The sequence below is a fragment of the Polypterus senegalus genome, chromosome 8 (genome assembly GCF_016835505.1).
Source record: "Polypterus senegalus isolate Bchr_013 chromosome 8, ASM1683550v1, whole genome shotgun sequence".
Classification (NCBI taxonomy): Eukaryota; Metazoa; Chordata; class Cladistia; order Polypteriformes; family Polypteridae; genus Polypterus; species Polypterus senegalus.
The window spans coordinates 132,809,186-132,830,664 of NC_053161.1; the positions used below are offsets into that span (position 1 = coordinate 132,809,186).

General features: G+C 38.2%; 1 protein-coding gene across 3 annotated transcripts in view; it reads right to left on the reverse strand.

Annotated features, from left to right (window-relative positions):
- The window catches only part of LOC120534295 (centrosomal protein of 290 kDa-like), a 134,495-nt gene that overhangs the window by 98,847 nt on the left and 14,169 nt on the right, over positions 1-21,479 (reverse strand). For all 3 annotated transcript variants that reach the window (XM_039761783.1, XM_039761782.1, XM_039761784.1), the window contains exons 9-11: positions 18,122-18,274; positions 11,454-11,636; positions 915-1,004 (exon numbers count right to left, since the gene is read on the reverse strand). In XM_039761783.1, the coding sequence (XP_039617717.1) occupies positions 915-1,004; positions 11,454-11,636; positions 18,122-18,274 (426 nt within the window). The remainder of the gene's footprint in view (positions 1-914; positions 1,005-11,453; positions 11,637-18,121; positions 18,275-21,479) is intronic.

The window sequence follows — 21,479 nt, forward strand, 5'->3', positions numbered from 1 at the left end:
CTTGAATGCTGCGTGCATTTCCAGTAACAGAAACCTAGAGTCAAATTGATGCTTTTTTTAAACATATTTAGAAAACACAAGAAAATTATCATATGCATCACACTTATTTTCAGACACATGGTGGCCAATAATGATGTTTTTTGCAGAGTTTAATGACGCTGGAACATTTTGACAAAGGACAACTCCAGAAGATTGCTTTCCCATGTAAATGCAGATGTTTAGAAAGGTTTTTCTCTCTTAACCAAGTTGTTCACCTTAATGTGGTTATGTATGTGCATGTAAATGCACAGACTATCACACATCTAAATTAATTTATTTGTTTTAATTTAGAAGTGGCACAATGTGACCGATCCAGTATTATGGGCTTGAATCCCATACTTGTAAAGTCGCCATGTTTTCTCTGCTTTTAATTGTTTTTTTTTTTCTTATGGTTACTTCGGGTTTCCTACCACATTTACAAAAGCTTATCGGTAGGGTCAATTGCCGACTCTAAATTAATCATGTATGAATGTATGTTTTTAGATAATGCAGTGGTACTGATTGTATTATTATACTGTATATGTATATTTCAAATAATGTGGATGTCAAATTTTTAATAGTTTAATTAAATGCTTATAAAGGCTTTTTGAGCAGTCAAGCAGGTATAAAAGTTAAATGGATGTTAAGTAGACATTGAAAACATTAATTAAGAGATATAATATTATGGAAAACAAAATGAAATGACTGGAAATACTCAGTATATCAGAATAACTCACTGACAGTTTATTTATGCAACCATGGTTTGAAAACTGGCCACTTAAAAGAGTATATTATGGGTTTTCAGCTTTCAGTTAAAAGCATGCTGCTGCTTATAATGTTTACCTTTTGAAGCAAACTAAAATAGTGAAAATTAGTATATATCCAGCTTAAGTTACCTTCCACTCTTCAACTTTAATATTAACTGCAGCCATCACTGGATCATCCTCTTCCATTCGTAAGTGAAGTTGCTCTGTTAATTCTTGAACCTTTAGGTAAAGGTTATTAAAATGCAGATTTACTGTATAATACAAGCTATTATACCACAAAACAATGCATATTTTTACAATAATTCTAAAACAGCCATTATTGTACTATTTAGACAATTGATAGGAACATTTTGCTTCATAAGAATTTACAGACGTGAAAAAGAAAAAACTGTACACCCTCTTTCAATTGTAAGGTTTTACCTAGCAGGACATCATAGAAAAAATGATCTGGTCCTTATCAGGTCTTAAAATTAGGTAAATATAATCTTAGATGAACAACACCACATATTATGTTACACCATGCTATTATTTAAAATCATATGAGAAAGTGTGGGAACCCCTCTCAACCTGCATAATAATTTACTCTACTTTCAACAAAAAAGTGAACAGTGGTATGTCTTTCAGTACTCGTAACATCCGAGTACTGGGGTGTTTTCCAAACAAAGATTTTTAGTGAACCAGTATTTAGTTGTATGAAATTAAATCAAATGTGAAAAACTGGCTGTGCAAAAATGTGGGTCCCCTTGTAGTTTTGCTGATCTGAATGCATGTAACGGCCCAATACTTGCAACACCAAATTGGTTGGAATAGCTCGTTAAGCCTTGAACATGAGAAAAGGTATTTAAGGTGGTCAATTGCAAGTTGTGCTTCCCTTTGACTCACCTCTAAAGAGTGACAGCATGGGATCCTCAAAGCAACTCTCAAAAGATCTGAAAACAAAGATTTTTCAGTATCATGGATTAGGGGAAGGCTACAAAAAGCTCTCTCAGGGGTTTAAACTGTCAGTTCAATACAGCAGCGGCATATGTGCAGGATTGTGAGAATGGTTACAGACAACCCACAGATCACCTCCAAAGACCTGCAAGAGCATCTTGCTGCAGATGGTGTATCTGTACATCATTCTACAATTCAGTGTAATTTGCACAAACAACATCTGTATAGTAGGGTGATGAGAAAGAAGCCCTTTCTGTACTCACGCCACAAACAGAGTCACTTGTTGTATGCAAATGCACATTTAGACAAGCCAGATTAATTTTGGAACAAAGTGCTTTGGACTGATGAGACAAAAATTGAGTTATTTGGTCATAACAAAAAGCACTTTGCATGGTGGAAGAAGAACACCACATTCCAAGAAAAACACCTGCTACCTACTGTCAAATTTGGTGGAGGTTCCATCATACTGTGGGGCTGCATGGCTAGTTCAGAGACTGGGGCCCTTGTTAAAGTCGAGGGTCGGATGAATTCAACTTAATACCAACAAATTCTTCAGGAAAAATGTTTAAGCATCAGTTGCAAAGTTGAAGTTACGCAGGGGTTGGATATTCCAACAAGACAATGACCCAAAACATAGTTCGAAATCTACAAAGGCATTCATGTAGAGGGAGAAGTATAATGTTCTGGAACGGCCGTCACAGTCCCCTGACTTGAATATCATCAAAAATTTATGGGACGATTTGAGGCAGGCTGTCCATGTTTAGCAGCCATCAAATTTAACTGAACTGGAGAGATTTTGTATGGAAGAATGGTCAAAAATACCTCCATTCAGAATCCAGATACTCATCAAAGGCTATAGGAGGCGTCTAGAGGCTGTTTTATTTACAAAAGGAGGCTCAACTAAGTATTGATGTAATATGTCTGGTGGGGTGCCCAAACTTATGCACCTGTCTAATTTTGTTATGATGCATTTTGCATATTTTCTGTTAATCCAATACACTTAATGTCACTGCTAAAATACTACTGTTTCCATAAGGCATATATTAATTGGAAGTTGTTACTTTGAAAACTCAGCCAATGATAAACAAAAATCCAAAAAATTAAGAGGGGGTTCCCAAACTTTTTAACATGAGCGTATTTAACAAAAACTAAGCCAAAATATAGAAGCATTGTGTGAAAAATTAAGTACACCCTTACTGTTTTCATAGGAATGAAGAGGGTAAGTAGCATGCTAATCAAATACACTTGATTAATTGATCATCAGCAAGTGTGACCACCTTTATAAAAGCTGATGTTATGTCACAATGACAAGGAGGTAAGACATCAGTAATGATCTCAGAGAGGTAATTGTTGTTATCCATCAATGTGGGAAGGGGTATAAGGCCATTTCCAAATAATTTAATCATTCTACACTGAAAAGGATTATTCACAAGTGAAAAACATTCAAGACTGTTGCCAATCTTACCAGGAGTGGACACCCCAGCAAATACACCCTAAGGTCAGATCGTGCAATGCTCAGAGAAACTGCAAAATATCCAAGAGCTACATCTCAGGCTCTACAGGCCTCAGTTACCATGTTAAATGTTAAAATGTCATGACAGAACAATTAGAAAAAAGACTGTAAAGTATGACTTGCTTTGAAGGGTTTCCAGAAGATAGCAAAGCAAAAGAGAATGGTTGGCAGTGTTCAAAACAATAGTGCAGTTCTCTAAAAGTGTCCAGTAAATAAATACTCTAACAAAATGAAGTGATGGTAGAAGTTAAGACAATTGAATAAATAATCCTTTTCAAATAAGGGTAAAAACATGGTAGGAAACTGTCCTTAAAAGCATGAGCCCTGGTGCACTCCTCTTAAAGAGATGTCTCCTTAGCTTCACCCTATTGGGTCCTTGCAATGAAGGAAGCACCAATACAGCCTACCTTCTTCACTGCTCCTATGCTCGGGCCCGCTGTAGCCCTCTCAGGCTTCAGGAAGGGCATCCCATCGATCCTCTGACTCCTGATGCCAGGCTCATTTCCTTGTGGTCCATGGCACCACCCACAGGACACCTCTCTCAGCATCACTCCCCAGTAGCCGCGCTGCCTCTCTCCGGCGAGTTGGTACAACTGAGCAGTGCTTCGGCCACTCCAGCTCCCAGGTCACTCAGCTGGAGTGGCCATCAGCACGCTCTGAGGGACTTCAACCCGGCTGTCTGCTTTCTCCGTCTTTCATCCGTTCACTTGCACTGGATCTCTCCCTCGGAAACTGTTCCTACCACGCTACCACGCCCCCACACAAGATGTGATTGCAGTAATTATTCATTTAAAAAGACGCCAACCAGCCACAGACCTCACTTTATCACATTTCACTCTAAAAAGAACATCACAGCACGGCTTAGGTTATCAAAGTTGCAACAGAATAAACCACAAGACTTCTGGAACAATGTCCCTTGGACAGACAACGCCAAAGCTGAGACGTTTGGCCATAATGCACAGCACCACGTTTGGCGAAAACCAAACACATCAAACACTTTGTATTAACTATCAAGTGGTGGAGGGGTGATGATTTGGGATTGCTGTACAGGCACAGGACCTGGGCAGCTTGCAGTCATTGAGTCGACCATGAACTCCTCTGTATACCAACGTATTTTAGAGTCAAATGTGAGGACATCTGTCCAACAGCTAAAACTTGGCTGAAATTGGGTCATGCTATAGGACAATGATCCCAAGCACACCAACAAATCTACAACAGGATGGCAGAAAAAAAAGAAGCAGGGTTTTGCAATGACCCAGTCTAAGTCCAAACCTCAGCCTAACTGAAATGCTGAGGCGGGACCTTATGACAGCTATGCATAAACGAATGTCCACAAACCTCAATGAACTGAAGCAACTTTGTAAAGAAGAGTGGGCCAAAATTCCCCCGCAATGATATGTGTGACTGATAAAGTCATACAGAAGATGATTACTTCAAGTTATTGCTGTTAAAGGTGGTTAAACAAGCTACTGAATCATGGGGTGTACTTAGTTTTTCCACACATGGCTTCTCCATTTTGGCTTCACTTTTCTTAAATAAAAAATGACCAGGTATAATTTGTTTTGTGTTGTTTTACAACTGAGGTTCGATTTAAAAATTTTTAGAACTTGGTAAGGATCATATCTTCTTATATAATATGCATTCGTGGCTGTCTGTTTGTCTGTCCGGTATTTTAAATCACCTGTAGCTCGCAAACCGTTTGAACTATTGACCTGAAATTTGAAATACACATACTATGTGACGTCCACTATCTGCTTTCGGGGTGATGATTGACCTCCAAGGTTATTCCTCTTTTTATTTTATTGTACTATCAATTCTCGGCAGCAGCCAGCAGGGTAGCCATGCAGCACATGCATACGGGTGCCATTCTCATCCCCTACCTCTTCATATCTTAAATCATTCTTAAGTCTTCAGTCTGCCTTACGTACTAAGTAACTGCAACATAAACACTGACTTAATCAGTTTTAATGTTAAAAGATGCTGATGAAAGAAAAGAAGAAGCGGGCTGCTAGGGTGGAGAAAAGAAGAGCTGCTCAGGAAGGAAGGAATCTCTGAGCAAACGAATGCTAAACATACATAGAATGAGGATGAAAACTATGAATGCTCAAGTCAAATGTATTCATCGCACGTTATCTATCGTGCAGTGCGCCGTTACTGGTGTTTTATATTATATCCCAATACTTAAAACCATAGAATTGTAAGAGGATGTACTTTATTTTACACATGACTGTATTTGACTAGGAATAAAGAAAGTGTGAATGGGAACAAAGTTAAACTGCCTAACTATTTCAATTATGATTTATAAGTTTACTTCAACTCAATAAATCTCTGGGTTTAAAAAAAAAAATCACATTAATCTTCATTCAGGATTATTTTATGAAATACTAGCTGATTACCCAGTGGCTTCGCTTACTGAGTGCAAGGGAAAAAAATAAAATGTAGTATATAAATTATTAAACAGTAAAACATTAACATGTAAGAAGTAAAGATACATTGAGCAGTACTGGAGTGCTTTCAAGTAAAGCACATTTTAAAGGCGCTATAACACAACAGTAAGTAGCACAAACAGCAGCTTAAATGTATTTGGATCATCTCTCAGTAACAGGTCCCTTGTGAAAGGCGCTACACGAACGCTGTGATATAGAAATTACATTTTCTATGCAATCATGCAAATTTCTGCCTGACAACCTTGCACTATGTGCCTGTGATTTCAGAGAAAAATGATTCTGAGAAATGTGGACTCTGCCATTAGATGCTTAACGGGCAGAAGGTCTAAACAATTTCTAAGTCCAAAACTTAACATGAAGAGGTCAGTACATCTTCTTAGATGTAAACCTGTGGTGTAGCAGGTCCACAGCACACGACAAAAGGTCCATTTTTAAATAAATAATCACCGCTCCTGCGGCTTAGCGAGGGGGTGTGGTAGTGTGGCTAAAGTGGTTCTCGAGGCGATTCGCAGTGTGGCCATTTCTCACCTAAGTGCACAGGTGAGAAACTGTCCACATCCGTGATTGTTCCTGGGGCCGCTGATTTGGCACAGCTGCCATGCCGTCTTGATAAATAGAAGTGCGGGTCAGATAGAGGGGAAGGAAAAGAAAGAACGGATGGGAGGTTGCAGAAGGAAAAAACAGGAAGCAGTGGGGAGAGAGAGAAAGCCGGTGCGGGAGAGCAAGCGAGTGAAGGCTCGCATGCAGCCCTGCAGGCAGCCTGGGTGTTTGGCCGACAGTAGTGTAGTAATTGTGGTCGATCCCGCAGAGTTTGTTTTGATGAAGGACGGGAGTGACCGGAAGGTGGATGACTCTCCACGGAAGGCAGCGGGAGTCGGGACTTGGGACGTGGTGTCCCCAGCGTGAGAGCCTTGGTCATTGGGGAATCCCAAGTCGCTGTTCGTAGAGCCTACCGGAGCCAGGGATCAGTAAGGCAACCGACCAGCAGGAGAGTGGACAGAGGGCCAGCAGCAGGTAGGGCGACTCCCCTGTTGAGAAGCCCAGATGGGAGGAGTAGGGGAGTTGCCGCAGGAAAGAAGACACCGGGCTTTGTTGTCTTAAAGGATTGCTTCCTGCATTATTTTAACTTCGTTGTTTTTAGAAGATTTGTTCGATTTAATTTTAACCACCACAATAACACTCGTTTTAATGGATTATTTATTTAATGACTTTTGAATGCACTGCATTTATTTTGAACACCTTGTTTTTGTTGTTGTTTTTACATAAAAGCACTTTTTCACCATCCCCTTGCTTTGTAGTACCTCACTGCTAAGCTCATCTGTAACATTACCGATGGTGTAGGGTTCAAAGGCTCCCATGAAAACGTTTGGGAGCATGGAACGAACCCGCATCGACACAAAACCCTCCATCTTCTTAAAAGAATTAATCACGAAAGCAACCTTGAATGTTGCGGGGTTTTAATGACCTGAACTCAGCTTAAGGGCAGTAAGTAGTCGTGCAGCGCAGTTTACAAAAGGAATCTTGGTTCGATGGCGCCGATTACACTCATTCGCAAAGATTTCCTCTCTCCCAGGAGTCGACGGGGCACTCGAAGTGTCACAAACAATGCGAGAAGAGAGGGATGCTGCCCAAAACTGAGAAGCTCTCGACCTGGCGGAGCAGCTCGACATTCGGCACCTCTGAGCGTCCCCAATTTGTTCTCACGACCCCTCGCCGCTGAAGGCGGTGTCATCTTCACATTGTTTACAGCTCGGCACAGTTAAAAAGTAGAAAGACGCAAAGCTGTTTTCCTCATCCCTTCTACTATCAAGTACTACCAATTAAAAAAACACTTATAATGTGGCGGTTTCCATGACAGTCACATGGACGAATAAATAAAACTTCTCTGTCAGAACATGCCTCGCGGTGGAAGGCTCAGCGCTAGAGTCCAGAGAGGAGGGCTGGGAGAGGGCAACGTGGGGCGCACTTCTATAGGATAGATCGCCGTGTTTGTGTTTACTTCTTCTCAATATCAGTAAAATAACTCTCACACAAATAGTAACAATTCGTAAAGACAATATAAAAATGTTGTCCACAAATGAAGTGATTAGTTCCTGTGTTATACTATGTTCTCTGGTCATACGTAATTTCCATTTCAAACGCAAAAAGAATTTTATATATATATATAGATGTTAACTTATTAATTTATGTGTAATGGTTTACTACAAGTATTAGGCAAAAAACAAACCTATCAAGGGTAGCCTAGAGGAACAATGAATTTTGAAAATACTTCCACAGGTCAACAGGAAAAAAATGTTTCTTAGTACAATTCACGAAAGAAAATAACAGGAATATCCTAACAAATGAGCAAAGCTAAATTAGTTAAAAAACAAACAAACAAAAAGAATATATAGGGACCTGATAAAGATAAATACGAAATATCTAGAAATGATTTTCCCTATTACTTAGGTTCAATTAACCTCCATAGCATTAGACCCGAACATCAGTCAAAATGTAAAAACAGATCTAAAAGCGTTAGTCCCAAATGTCACTCTGGCAACGGTATAGATAGATCTTGCGTAAGACCAGAGGTTTACTTGGACTGTAAAAGTGCCAATGATGTTAGTGCCAGCGTTACTAGGGCAATGATATACAGTAGGCATGCCTTGCATAAGCATCAGACCCAAAATGGTGTAGATACATTTTCTCCTAGCCAATAAAGGTGTCTTGTAAGAAACACCTCTCATTAGCAGTGATGCTGAAACGAATCTCTCTTCAGGCAGTGAAAATGAAATGGTGAGTGAAACCAAAAGTGATTCTGGGAATCCGAAAATGACACTTGTGTCACTCACATATGTGCAGTGTGCCCTTCATATTATTATTATTCACCATTATTATTATTAATAATCATTATTATACTTTCTACACTTTTGACTTGGTACTTTCAGTGTTTTGCACATTTTACACAGTAGAAAGATGAGATTTAATAAAAATGTCATTTTTCAAGCCAAAAAATGCAATGCTTTTTACATTTTTTTTTTATGTAATGCTAAGGAGGCTAAAATGGGTTGGTTATGAAGCATAAAAAACAGGCCTAATGCTAAAATGTTAAGGGACATACAGGAATACAGAAAATACCCACAAATGACAGCAATTTGTTTGATATTTAAAAAAAAAATCAAAAGCAGTAATTGAGACTTCAGTGCCCCAATATAGACAAACAATGCCTTCAATAAAATATTTTTTTATTTATTGCAGGAAACTAAATAACTATTTTTTTAGAAACTTACCTAAAGAATTGATGTCAAACGGAATTAAATATAATGGTTTATGGCACCAAGCAGCAAGTTTTAGTGTGGTGCAGGCATTCTCTTAAATTAAAACTAATTGAAGTATAGTACATATAATTTAGAAAGAAGTAGTATTACATGAAAGAGCTGAAGGAACTAATGCAGTGCATCCGGAAAGTATTCACAGCGCATCACTTTTTCCACATTTTGTTATGTTACAGCCTTTTTCCAAAATGGATTAAATTCACCCCATAATGACAACGTGAAAAAAGTTTACTTGAGATTTTTGCAAATTTATTAAAAATACAAAAATTGAGAAAGCACATGTACATAAGTATTCACTGCCTTTGCCATGAAGCTCCAAAATTGAGCTCAGGTGCATCCCGCTTCCCCTGATCATCCTTGAGAAGTTTCTGCAGCTTAATTGGAGTCCACCTGTGGTAAATTCAGTTGATTGGACATGATTTGGAAAGGCACACACCTGTCTATATAAGGTCCTACAGTTGACAGTTCATGTCAGAGCACAAACCAAGCATGAAGTCAAAGGAATTGTCTGTAGACCTCTGAGACAGGATTGTCTCGAGGAACAAATCTGGGGAAGGTTACAGAAAAATTTCTGCTGCTTTGAAGGTCCCAATGAGCACAGTGGCCTCCATCATCCGTAAGTGGAAAGAAGTTTGAAACCACCAGGACTCTTCCTAGAGCTGGCCGGCCATCTAAACTGAGCGATCGGGGGAGAAGGGTCTTAGTCAGGGAGGTGACCAAGAACCTGATGGTCACTCTGTCAGAGCTCCAGAGGTTCTCTGTGGAGAGAGGAGAACCTTCCAGAAGGACAACCATCTCTGCAGCAATCCACCAATCAGGCCTGTATGGTAGAGTGGCCAGACGGAAGCCACTCCTTAGTAAAAGGCACATAGCAGCCCGCCTGGAGTTTGCCAAAAGGCACCTGAAGGACTCTAAGACCATAAGAAACAAAATCAAACAATCTCTGGTCTGATGAGACAAAGATTGCACTCTTTGGTGTGAATGCCAGGCGTCACATTTGGAGGAAACCAGGCACCACTCATCACCAGGCCAATACCATCCCTACAGTGAAGCATGGTGCCGGCAGCATCATGCTGTGGGGATGTTTTTCAGCGGCAGGAACTGGGAGACTAGTCAGGATAAAGGGAAAGATGACTGCAGCAATGTACAGAGACATCCTGAATGAAAACCTGCTCCAGAGCGCTCTTGACCTCAGACTGGGGCGATGGTTCATCTTTCAGCAGGACAACAACCCTAAGCACACAGCCAAGATATCAAAGGAGTGGCTTCAGGACAACTTTATGAATGTCCTTGAGTGGCCCAGCCAGAGCCCAGACTTGAATCCGATTGAACATCTCTGGAGAGATCTTAAAATGGCTGTGCACCGATGCTTCCCATCCAACCTGATGGAGCTTGAGAGGTGCTGCAAAGAGGAATGGGCGAAACTGGCCAAGGATAGGTATGCCAAGCTTGTGGTATCATATTCAAAAAGACTTGAGGCTGTAATTGCTGCCAAATGAGCATCGACAAAGTATTGAGCAAAGGCTGTGAATACATATGTACATGTGATTTCTCAGTTTTTTTTGTTTTTAATAAATTTGCAAAAACTAGTAAACTTTTTTCACATTGTCATTTTGGGGTGTTGTGTGTAGAATTCTGAGGAAAAAAATGAATTTAATCTATTTTGGAAGAAGACTAACATAACAAAATGTGGAAAAAGTGATGCGCTGTGAATACTTTCCGGATGCACTGTATATAATTATAAATAAAAACTACATTTTGTTTAAAAATTATCTAAGAAGGATATATGTAGATAGAGTCATTAGTAGTTTCTTACGTTGTAAAATATAAAAGGATTTAGAAAATATATAGTGTGTTTTAAAGCATGAAAAAAAATAATAACCACCACCTTTGGATTTCACTAAGTTGGCAGTGAACTGCTAACACTTACTATTTAATGGAGCAAGAATGAGAATACACCAACACTGAAATTAAATTAATATAAGATTAAAAATTGAAGAACCTATATGAAACGTAGGATGTGACAGTCATAACAGAATGGTTCATCTTCTGTATTCTACCACAGTATCAATTCAACCTTGAATGTCAAACACAAGACATAAATAAGCTGAAATCTAAACTGGTAGAACTATCTATCAATAACACTAGATCTGGCAACATCAATGAAGAAACAAAATATAACTGCTGGTTTGCTTTTTAAAATCACAGTACTTTCATGATGCAAAAGCAAAAATATAAAAATGCAGACACGTCTAAAAAAGTATTGTGCACTACTGTCTAATATGACAACATGAGCTAAATCAGTTTAAGTGGGAAAAATCAACAAAAAATAAAATGATTATCAAAAAATGTATTTTCAAAACGATTCATATTCCATTTCATTTAAAACATAATAAAAATCCCAATTAAAAAAATTACCAACAAAACTAGAAAATATCATGAGAAAAATAGAATTTTTTACCTGGAGTTTTAAGTGTTCATTTTCTTTTCTTAATTGATCCATGCTTATATCAGTCTGCTGTACAGCAACTTTCATTTTATTATATTCATTAGTCATCTTTTCCATTTCCAATACAGAATCCTCTAGGTTCTTCTGCATTTCCTGGTTTTGAACATCTAGCTTTTCATTTGCTTCAGTTAAAGTCTTGAAAATTAATACATGAAAAAAGGATATGTTGTATGTCAGTGCTTAAGAGAATTTCTAAACATTCTGGTAGCAGCTGCAGACTTTGCTAGTGTATACAATCTTAATCTTATACATTTGAAGTTATAAATAAATATATAATATTAAGAACAAACACTTTTGGGTGTTACAATAAACAGAGGAAAATCATTTTATACAGTTTTTCCCTTTACTGCAGTTAAGACTTTAAGAATTGTGTTTTATTAAAGGGGATGTTTTAAATGTAAAGGAATTTAGAGGTAGGATATGTGCATTTTTCAAGGATGAAAGAAAAATGAAAGAGGATATATTTAAAAAAAATTATTAGGTTTTGGGAAATATTGTAACTTTTGGTTTTATTTCCTTGGCTAGCTTCAATGCTTTCTATATAGAAATTTATAAATATTGACAAAGGAATATACACAATCAAATATTGTATATTTTTTTTCATGCCCTCTTCATTCAATTCCTGGTCATAGGAAGCAGTATCTTATTCCATCAATATTGGGCACCTGTACATGGCAGGGTCCAATCATATCCACACACAAATTTGTGAATACTTGACTTGCCAAACAACCTAAGAAACATGATTTGTGAGAGAACAGTAGACTACCCAGGAAAAATCTCTCACACAAACAAATTACTGACAGAACATGTAAAATCCACACAGACAGCATTTAGTTAAGGATGCTATATCCATGACAGAAATGCCTACCACTGTTTCACTATGCTGCCCAAATAAGAAAAGATCAGAAACTGTGCCACACAAATGCATGGAGAAACTTCAATGTGCATAGTTTTGCAAAAAGTATGATCAATCGTATAAGGAAAACTATTTTATTCATTGGAAAATGTCTAACAGCATGTAAGAGAATTACTAAAACTACCAATGCCAGCTCACCTTTTGGCGACCATTTTCGATTTCCAAGACCTCATGTATAAATGGTGTGTATGCATAAAAATGTAGCTCACACCTATTTTCACACTCACTTCTGGATGTATAAAAACTAAAATACGCAAATTTTCATGGCTTCCTCACACCTTGCATATGTAGTTTTCTGCTAGGTTTTGCAAACTGGTGGCACCTAGCGTCAAAGCAGTGCCACAGTTTCTGTGGCATTTACCTTCTTTTTCATAATGCGGTCTTTATCAAATACACTACTATTTGCATAGCGTGTACAAATTGAATTCACTTGACTGTAATCATTTTGTAACTATAATGGTGCACAGAATCACAAAACTATTCCAACTACCATAAATGCTTTAGCATGGCTAGAAGACATTGCAAATGGAATAATGAGAAGAGAGCATGTATTTACAGATGATGATGACTGGCTTCTAAGTAGATTTTGATTTCCAAGATCTATCCTTTTGGAAGTGTGTGCTGAGCTGGTTGCTGGCTTTACAAAGGCAGACTTTGAGGAATTGTATTCTACCTGCTCCTTTGCAAGGTCTGTCCACTTTTAAATGTGAACTTCCGGAGTTGCGCCATGCCAGCTATACGGGATGGTATTATTTGCTTGTCACCCAGATATATGAGATTTCCTTACACTGTGGGAGAACTTGGAAACATCAAAGCACAATTCGCAGCAACGTCTATTTTTCCAAATACAATCGGAGCGATCAACTGCACGCATATTGCTATTGAAACGGTGCTGGACAAGCTGCATCAGCCAGGGATTAATTACCAAAAGATGGGGCTGGCATTACATCATCTATAGCAGGAGCGCCTATAAAAAATAATGGCAGTGGCATGCGTTTTTTTTCCAGATGCAGCATTTATGTTTTATCCAATTCATTTAATTTGTGGTCAATATCACATGGTACAGCTCTTATTTTCCTTAGTTCACTGGCCACATCTCTTACAGCATCCATTATTGCATTTTATGACTACAGAACAGCATCCGTCAGCACAAAGCCACATGGTCGCCAAGTGGTTTCCGAGGCAAAGGTGTGTGTGTGTGTTTGTGTGTACAGCCAGCAGCCGAAGATTATTGTTATATTGTTTGAAATAGAATAAACAGATAGTGGGCTGTGACACGCCTTCTCATGGAGACTTTAATATATATTTTTTTTTATTTCGGGCACTGTGCGACTTTCTAAACTTGAACTTTCGAATGTCTCTGACACTCTGTATCAACTCAATCAACTTCCTTTTGTTGCACGTACCACCACTTAAGACAACAAATAGTATATTTTTTTCTTGCCTCAACTTTGCATTTGCTGAAATTCTCCTATTTTCCACATGCTTTTGCCATTGTCTTTTAACAAAACACTAGGTTAGGGTTAGGGTGTGGCTGTAGGCATGTGCACATGCGTTACATTTTAAATTCATTGGGATTTCTAAAGGGGAAGTGCATAGAACTTGGCGTACACACAGCTTTTTGCATGTACGCACATTTCCAATTTTGTCCACACACCATGTTTTAGTGTAAATTCTATGTACGGCGTTATACAAGAAGCCCCTAGTCTGAACGAACGCTGGCATGTTTGTCTGCCACTGCTAGTCAGAAACTTTCTCCTATTCTTTTGTGGAAATTTTTGTTTGTGTTTTGGCCATTCCTGAACTGTGCAGACATCTATAAGCACTGGAGTTCCGGTCCATGATCATTCTACTGCTACCCTAATCTCTCTGCTACCATCTTTAAGTTGCATTTCTGCCTAAATGTTCAGCATGAGCCCTCACTAGCACTGGATTCTTATCTGGATTTTGTGTGGAATTAACTCTAACCAACCAGATGGGGCAATTTCATTTAAAGGTTCTGTGGAGAAGGCTTTAATGAACGTGCAGTGTGTGGCTAATAAATCGTTTATTCTAAATGACTTTTTTACACCTCACAACTTGGATTTTTTATTTATGTCAGAGACTTGGCTAAGTGCCGGTGACTCACCATCTATTCAATGATCTCCAGACTGTAACTTCTTTAACTTACTTAGAAGCACTGGTCAGGGTGGTAGGCTAGCAACGGTTTATGATAATCGATTTAAATGTAGATCAATGCCTTTAGACAATTTTTCCAGTTTGAAGCTCAACTATTTAAAATTGAGCTTACCAATCTTGTGCTGTGTGCACTTGTTTATAGACCACATGGATATAATAAGGATTATATCCAGGAATTCTCTGACTTTTTATCTTTGTTTGTGACATGTTCTGGGAGCCTGCTGGTTCTGGGAGATTTAAATATTCATGTTTGTTGTCCGACGAAACCCCTGGTTAAAGTGTTTTATGTCTGGTGGACTCCTTTAACTGGGCCCAACCAAGTCCCACTCATCAGAAAAATCTTGTGCTGGAAAATCTTGTCCTTCCTGTAAAAAATGTTAAGATTTTTGATGCCTACATTTCAGATAACTAAGCTGTCATTTTTTTTTTAACTGGACCTCCTATGTCCGTCCCGGGATTTTACACATTTGATAAATGCCATAATCTTTCTTGCAGTTTTGTGATACCTTTTCAAACCTTCACTCATCTGTAGTGACAGAAGACCTCTCTGTGTGCTTCGATGCTCATGGCCTGGTTAGACTCCCATAGTCTATGTGCAAGCAAACACTGGATTTGATTATACCCTTAAAGTTAAGTTGAGCCAGGGCTAAGGCCAGAGTTCAGTCTTAGCTAAATGACATCACTAATACTATCAGGAAGGAATGCAGGAAGGCAGAGGAAAAAAGATAAACTCTAGGTCTCACATAAAACTGTGAAAACTTGCATCAAGCTCTACCAAGAGGTGGTGAGATCTGGAAAATCAAATTATCTTTCAGATTTAATTGCAAATGCTGCCTCGGGACCTAGAGTGCTTTTTAACCCCTGAGAAAGACGCTATATAGCGCCCGAGCTGGCACAGACTACACAGAGGCACGTGTACAAAACACACAGGCTTTTTATTTTTTCTTCACCCATGGGCGCATGCCTTCCCCGTGACCCACAGGCAATACACAGTCCCAAAAGCACTTTAGTCCCACACAACAACTCTTCACCTTGTATCACCACCACTCCCCTCAGGCAACCTCTTCCTCTTCCTCCCGATTCTGGCCTTTTAGTGGTGGAGGCTGGCCCATTTTATACCCCACCCGGAAGTGTTCCAGGTGCTTGACCACCTGGTCCCAATTGCACCTCCGGATGGGGCTGATGACTTGTCCACTTGTCTTGGCCATAATTAGTAGTGGTTTAAAAATGGGGGAAATTCCTGACAATTTCAAACATGCGATTGTTCAGTCACTTCTGAAGAAGCCTACTCTGGACTCTACAGTGCTCTCAAATTACATGCCTCTCTCTAAGCTCCCTTCCCCATCCAAATTATGGTTTATGTACAATTACTTTCACATTTAGATTAAATAACTTATGTGATGTGTTTCAATCTGGCTTTAAAACATTTCATAGTACACAGTGCGTTTTGTTGAAGGTGACAAATTATATTCTATTAACCTTGGACTTGGTTTCTGGTGCTATTTTGGTATTGCTGGATTTTAGTGCAGCTTTTGATACAGTGGACCATGGGGTTCTATTAAAACGACTTGAGTGTGAAGTTGGTATTCAAGGATGTACACTGAAATGGTTTGTGTCATACTTAAATGGTAGATCTATGTCCGTTAACATAGGTGATAATTTATCCCAGCCAGCTCCGCTCACTCAAAGCGTACCACAAGGCTCTAATCTGGCTCCTTTATTATTTGCCTTAAACTTGCTCCCTTTGGGGTCCTTTTTCAAAAACATGATGTCAATTACCATTGTTATACTGATGGTACACAGCTTTATATTAAAGTTAGCCCTGGCATCATTTTATCTGTAAAGAATCTGATGGAGTTTCACGATTTTAAACTCTGGATGGTGAAAAACTTCCTCCAACTAAATTAAAATAAAACTGAAGTCATTAACTTTGATCCTACTTTTTCTGCTAAAGAAACTGGCACTCATTTACGCTTGTTGAGGGCAACAATTTGTAATGATGTCAGGAACCTGTGTATCATCTTTGATTTGTCTCTAAGCTTTGATAAACAAATCTCTGTGGTAGTAAATTCCAGCTTTTACCAACTGAGGCACATTTCAGTTACAATCCTTCCTTTCACAGATTCCACAGTGATTCATGCTTTTATTACATCTCGGCTTGATTATTACAATTTCTTATATGTGGGATTGCCCAAATCTGCCTTGTTATGCCTTCAGTTGGTACAGAATGCAGCAGTAAGATTTCTCGCAAGCACTAGTAAAAGATTGTATATCTCACCTCTATTGGCCTACCTCCATTGGCTGCAGGTGAGATTTCAGATTGACTTCAATTTTTAATGTTTGTTTATAAGGCCTTGCACAGCATCTCCCCTAAATATATTTGCAATCTCTTTCATTCCCTCTCAAGAACGAGAGTTTTGAGGTCATTGGTTCAATTTCTTCTTGCAGTTACTAGATCACGGCTAAAATTTAAGGGTCACAGGTCTTTTTCAAGAGTTTGGAATGATCTGCAATCCACATCAGATCTTCTCTTTCAATTGAGGTTGTTAAGACTCTGTTAAAAACCCACTTTTTCTACTCCACCTTCTACGGTGGCTAAGGTCGTCAGTAGAGGGAGATTAAATAGTTTTAATTAACGGTCTTATAAAATGTGTCGTTTCATAGTAGCCTTCTTTGTTTGTGCAGCACTGTGGTACAACGTCTGTTGTGTTTAAATGTGCTTTATAAATAAATTTGATTGATTGATTGAAGTATCACTACTTTAAGGCGTGTAAAATCTTAATTGTCATTATAGTACTTCGTACATCTGATTATACCTCCATTCCCTTTTTGTATCAGGTCAACAAAATAGCCTAGTTGCTAAGCCATTGAACTTTTATTACAAGTCTGAAAGTTAATTTCCCAATTCTGGCCAATTGTGTGAGACTGCACAGGTCATGTAACCTGCCTGTAAAAAATATGCTAACTATTGTGGTGTAATTCAGTATTTCTAAAGCACCATGGAATGGTGCAGATTATAGAAAGTACAATATAAAATACAGGTTGTATTTGTTAGGAACATTAAACAAAAACAATTCTACTAGAAATCATCATCTGAAGCTGACTAGCCAGTTTTGTCACCTTCACACCAATGTTTTCTCTGAATTCAGCATTTATCTTGCTTCAGTGAACTATGTACACACATCTAATTAATTTCTTCTTCTTACTTTGATTTCTGTTCCACTCTCACACGCCTTATCACACTCTTACATACCATAAAATTGCTTGCACAGACAGAAATCAGAATGGGGAGTAGCACCTTACTCTTCAGGTATGTCTAGACCATGTTGCTACTTGTTTTTTTACCTGAATCCACAGCTGATACACCAGTAACAAAAGTCATCCTTTATATAGAAAAACAAAATCTGTCACCATGCAATTACTTTTGATTTGTTTAAAATTGACAAAACAATCACCCACAGGTTCTTCATTTATACAATAGCAGATATGTTAAAAACAACTCTGCTTAATCAGTAAAATACAATACCTGAATATCATCCAGATACTCATAAAGTTCTTTATTCTTCTTAGATAGCTGAGCACGAATATCTGAGTCATCTCCTCTTCTAGACAACAAGGTTTCTCTCTGGGAGTCTATTTGCTTCTGATAATCAATAACATCCTGGCGAAGCTGTTCATTCTAAAGAAAACAATATTTTATATCAGATAGTTTTCTTCATATAAACCAACTGGATAAAGAACTAGTTTAAACCAAAATTTTAAGTACCGTACCTACTGAGACTAGCAAAACATTTAAGGCAACAACATCTATTTAACACTTAAAACACCTATGATGTTGAATCCAGGTGCCAAAGATTAAATCTGTGGATTGGATATTTCACATCACCTACATTGGATTACTTTACCTTTTTTTTAAGACGTTTAACCTTAGGAATAAAAGCGGGGTGTGGGAGGAAATCAGAAGAAAAAAATCATAACTATGCAATTTAAAACTACCTCACTGAGATATTAAATATTTTAAACTGATTCACTTAAATGCAAACAAAAAAGAAATATACAAATAATATTAAAATTATATTAAATTAAATAAAAAAGCAGATTACAAAAGTAATAAGCAAAAATGAAATGGTAAAATTAAAACAGTCTAAAAATTATGAGGAAATAAAAAAAGATTAATGTCTAATTACAATTAAGAACAGTAACTAAGACTACAATAAATTATGCAGTATATATTTTTGCTAATTACAAAATATTGTAAGCATTTCAAAGTATCTGTGGGTGCTTTACGTACAATATGCATATAGTAATAAGTGACAAGTAAAAAAAACATGTTGCAGGCTGACAAGAATAATATGCTACAGTGGAAGCAAAATATAGAGACCCCCTCACTTTCTGCACAATTTACTGTGTTGAAAATGTAATTTTAAATGGCTATATTTTTCATTTTTACTTATTAACCTATACTTAATGTGACCCATAATGACAAAGTGAAAACATTTTCAGAAAGGTTTGCCAACTTATTAAAAATCAAAAACTGAAACCACTAATTTATGTAAGTATTCAGATCCTTTGCTTTGGCACTCAGATTCTGGTCAGGTGCATCATGGTTGCTTTAATTATCCTTGAGGTGTGTCTACAAATTGTCTCGAATTAATGTATTGAATTGAGTGGAAAATTTTAGAAAGGCATAGTTCTGTCTATGTTTGGTCTCACAATTCACACTGCAAAAACTCCAGTCATGAAGTCCAAGGAATTCTCTGCAGACTTCCGTGATCACATTGTGGTAAGGCATAGATCAGAGCAAAGATAATGACACCATACATAAAGCTTTGAGTGTTCCTAGACACAGTAGTCTCAATAACAATGAAATGGAAGAAGTTTTAAGATTCATCAAAAAGGAGTCTTTCATAAGTGAGTAATCAGACAGGGAGGTGACCATGTACCTAATCATCACTCTAATAGAGCTTTGGAATGTCTTTGCTGAGACATTTATAGTAGAGTGGGTGGAGTTTCAAACGTCCTTGAACTCTGAAAGCATTAGGACAAAAATCCTTTGGTCTAATGTGGCAAATATTGAGCTATTTGTGCCAAACTTCGAGCACTTTGTTTGCTGAATTGTTTGCTGAAGACCAGGTGTCAGAAACATGGAGGCTGGTCAGAATTGAGGCAAGGATGAATAAAACCAACTAAACAGAGGTCTTTAAAGAAAACCTAACTGAGAAAGAACGCAACCTCAAAATAGGGCAATGACTTGCCTTTCAGCACAACAACATACAGTTAAGATGACGAGTGGCTTTAAGACATATCTGTGACTGTCCTTAACTGGCCCAGCCAAAGTCCAGATTTAAACCTATAGAACATCTGTGTCAACACGGGAGTATGGCAGTTTACAGATGCTTCCCATTTACAACCCTAATTCCAATGAAGTTGGGACATTGTGTAAAACGTAAATAAAAACAGAATACAATGATTTGCAAATCCTATTCAACCTATATTCAATTGAATACACTACAAAGATATTGAATGTTCAAACTGATAAACTTTATTGTTGTTTTGCAAATCTTCATTAATTTTGAATTTGATGCCTGCAACGCGTTCCAAAAAAGCTGGGACAGGGGCATGTTTACCACTGTGTTATAACACCTTTCCTTTTAACAACACTCAATAAGCGTTTGGGAACTGAGGACACTAATTGTTGAAGCTGTGTAGGTGGAATTCTTTCCCATTCTTGCTTGATGTACAACTTCAGTTGCTTTGCATTGTCCTGCTGAAATAAGCAGGGATGTCCCTGAAAAAGAAGTCGCTTGGATGGCAGCATATGTTGCTCCAAAACCTGTATGTACCTTTCAGCATTAATGGTGCCTTCACAGATGTGCAAGTTACCCATGCCATGGGCACTAACACACCACCATACCATCACAGATGCTGGCTTTTGAACTTTGCGCTGATAACAATCCGAATGGTCCTTTTCCTCTTTGGCCCGGAGGACACAACGACCATGATTTCCAAAAACAATTTGAAATGTGGACTCGTCAGACAGCAGCACACTTTTCCACTTTGCGTCAGTCCATCTCAGATGAGCTCGGGCCCAGAGAAGCCGAAGGCGTTTCTGGGTGTTGTTGATATGGCTTTCGCTTTGCATGGTAGAGTTTTAACTTGCACTTGTAGATGTAGCGACGAACTGTGTTAACTGACAATGGTTTTCTGAAGTATTCCTGAACCCACGTGGTAATACCCTTTACAGAATGATGTTGGTTTTTAATGCAGTGCCGCCTGAGGAATTGAAAGTCACGGGCATCCAGTGTTGGTATTCGGCCTTGCCGCTTACGTGCAGAGATTTCTCCAGATTCTCTGAATCTTTTGATGATATTATGGACAGTAGGTGATGAAATCCCTAGATTCGTTGAAATTGTACGTTGAAAAACATTCTTCTTAAACTGCTGGACTATTTGCCCACGCAGTTGTTCACAAAGTGGTGAACCTCGTCCCAGCCTTGCTTGTGAACGACTGAACCTTTTAGGGATGCTCCTTTTATACCCAATCATGACAAACATCTGTTTCCAATTAACCTGATCTCCTGTGGAATGTTCAAAACAAGTGTTTTTTGAAAATTCCTCAACTTTTCCAGTCTTTTGCTGCCCTTGTCCCAGCTTTTTTGGAATGTGCTGCAGGCATCAAATTCAAAATGAGTGAAGATTTACAAAACAACAATAAAGTTTATTAGTTTGAACATTAGATATCTTGTCTTTGTAGTGTATTCAAATGAGTACAGGTTGAAAAGGATTTGCAAATCATTGTATTCTGTTTTTATTTACATTTTACACAACATCCCAACTTCGCTGGAATTGGGGTTGTAATTTCATGGAGCTTGAAAGGATCTGCCT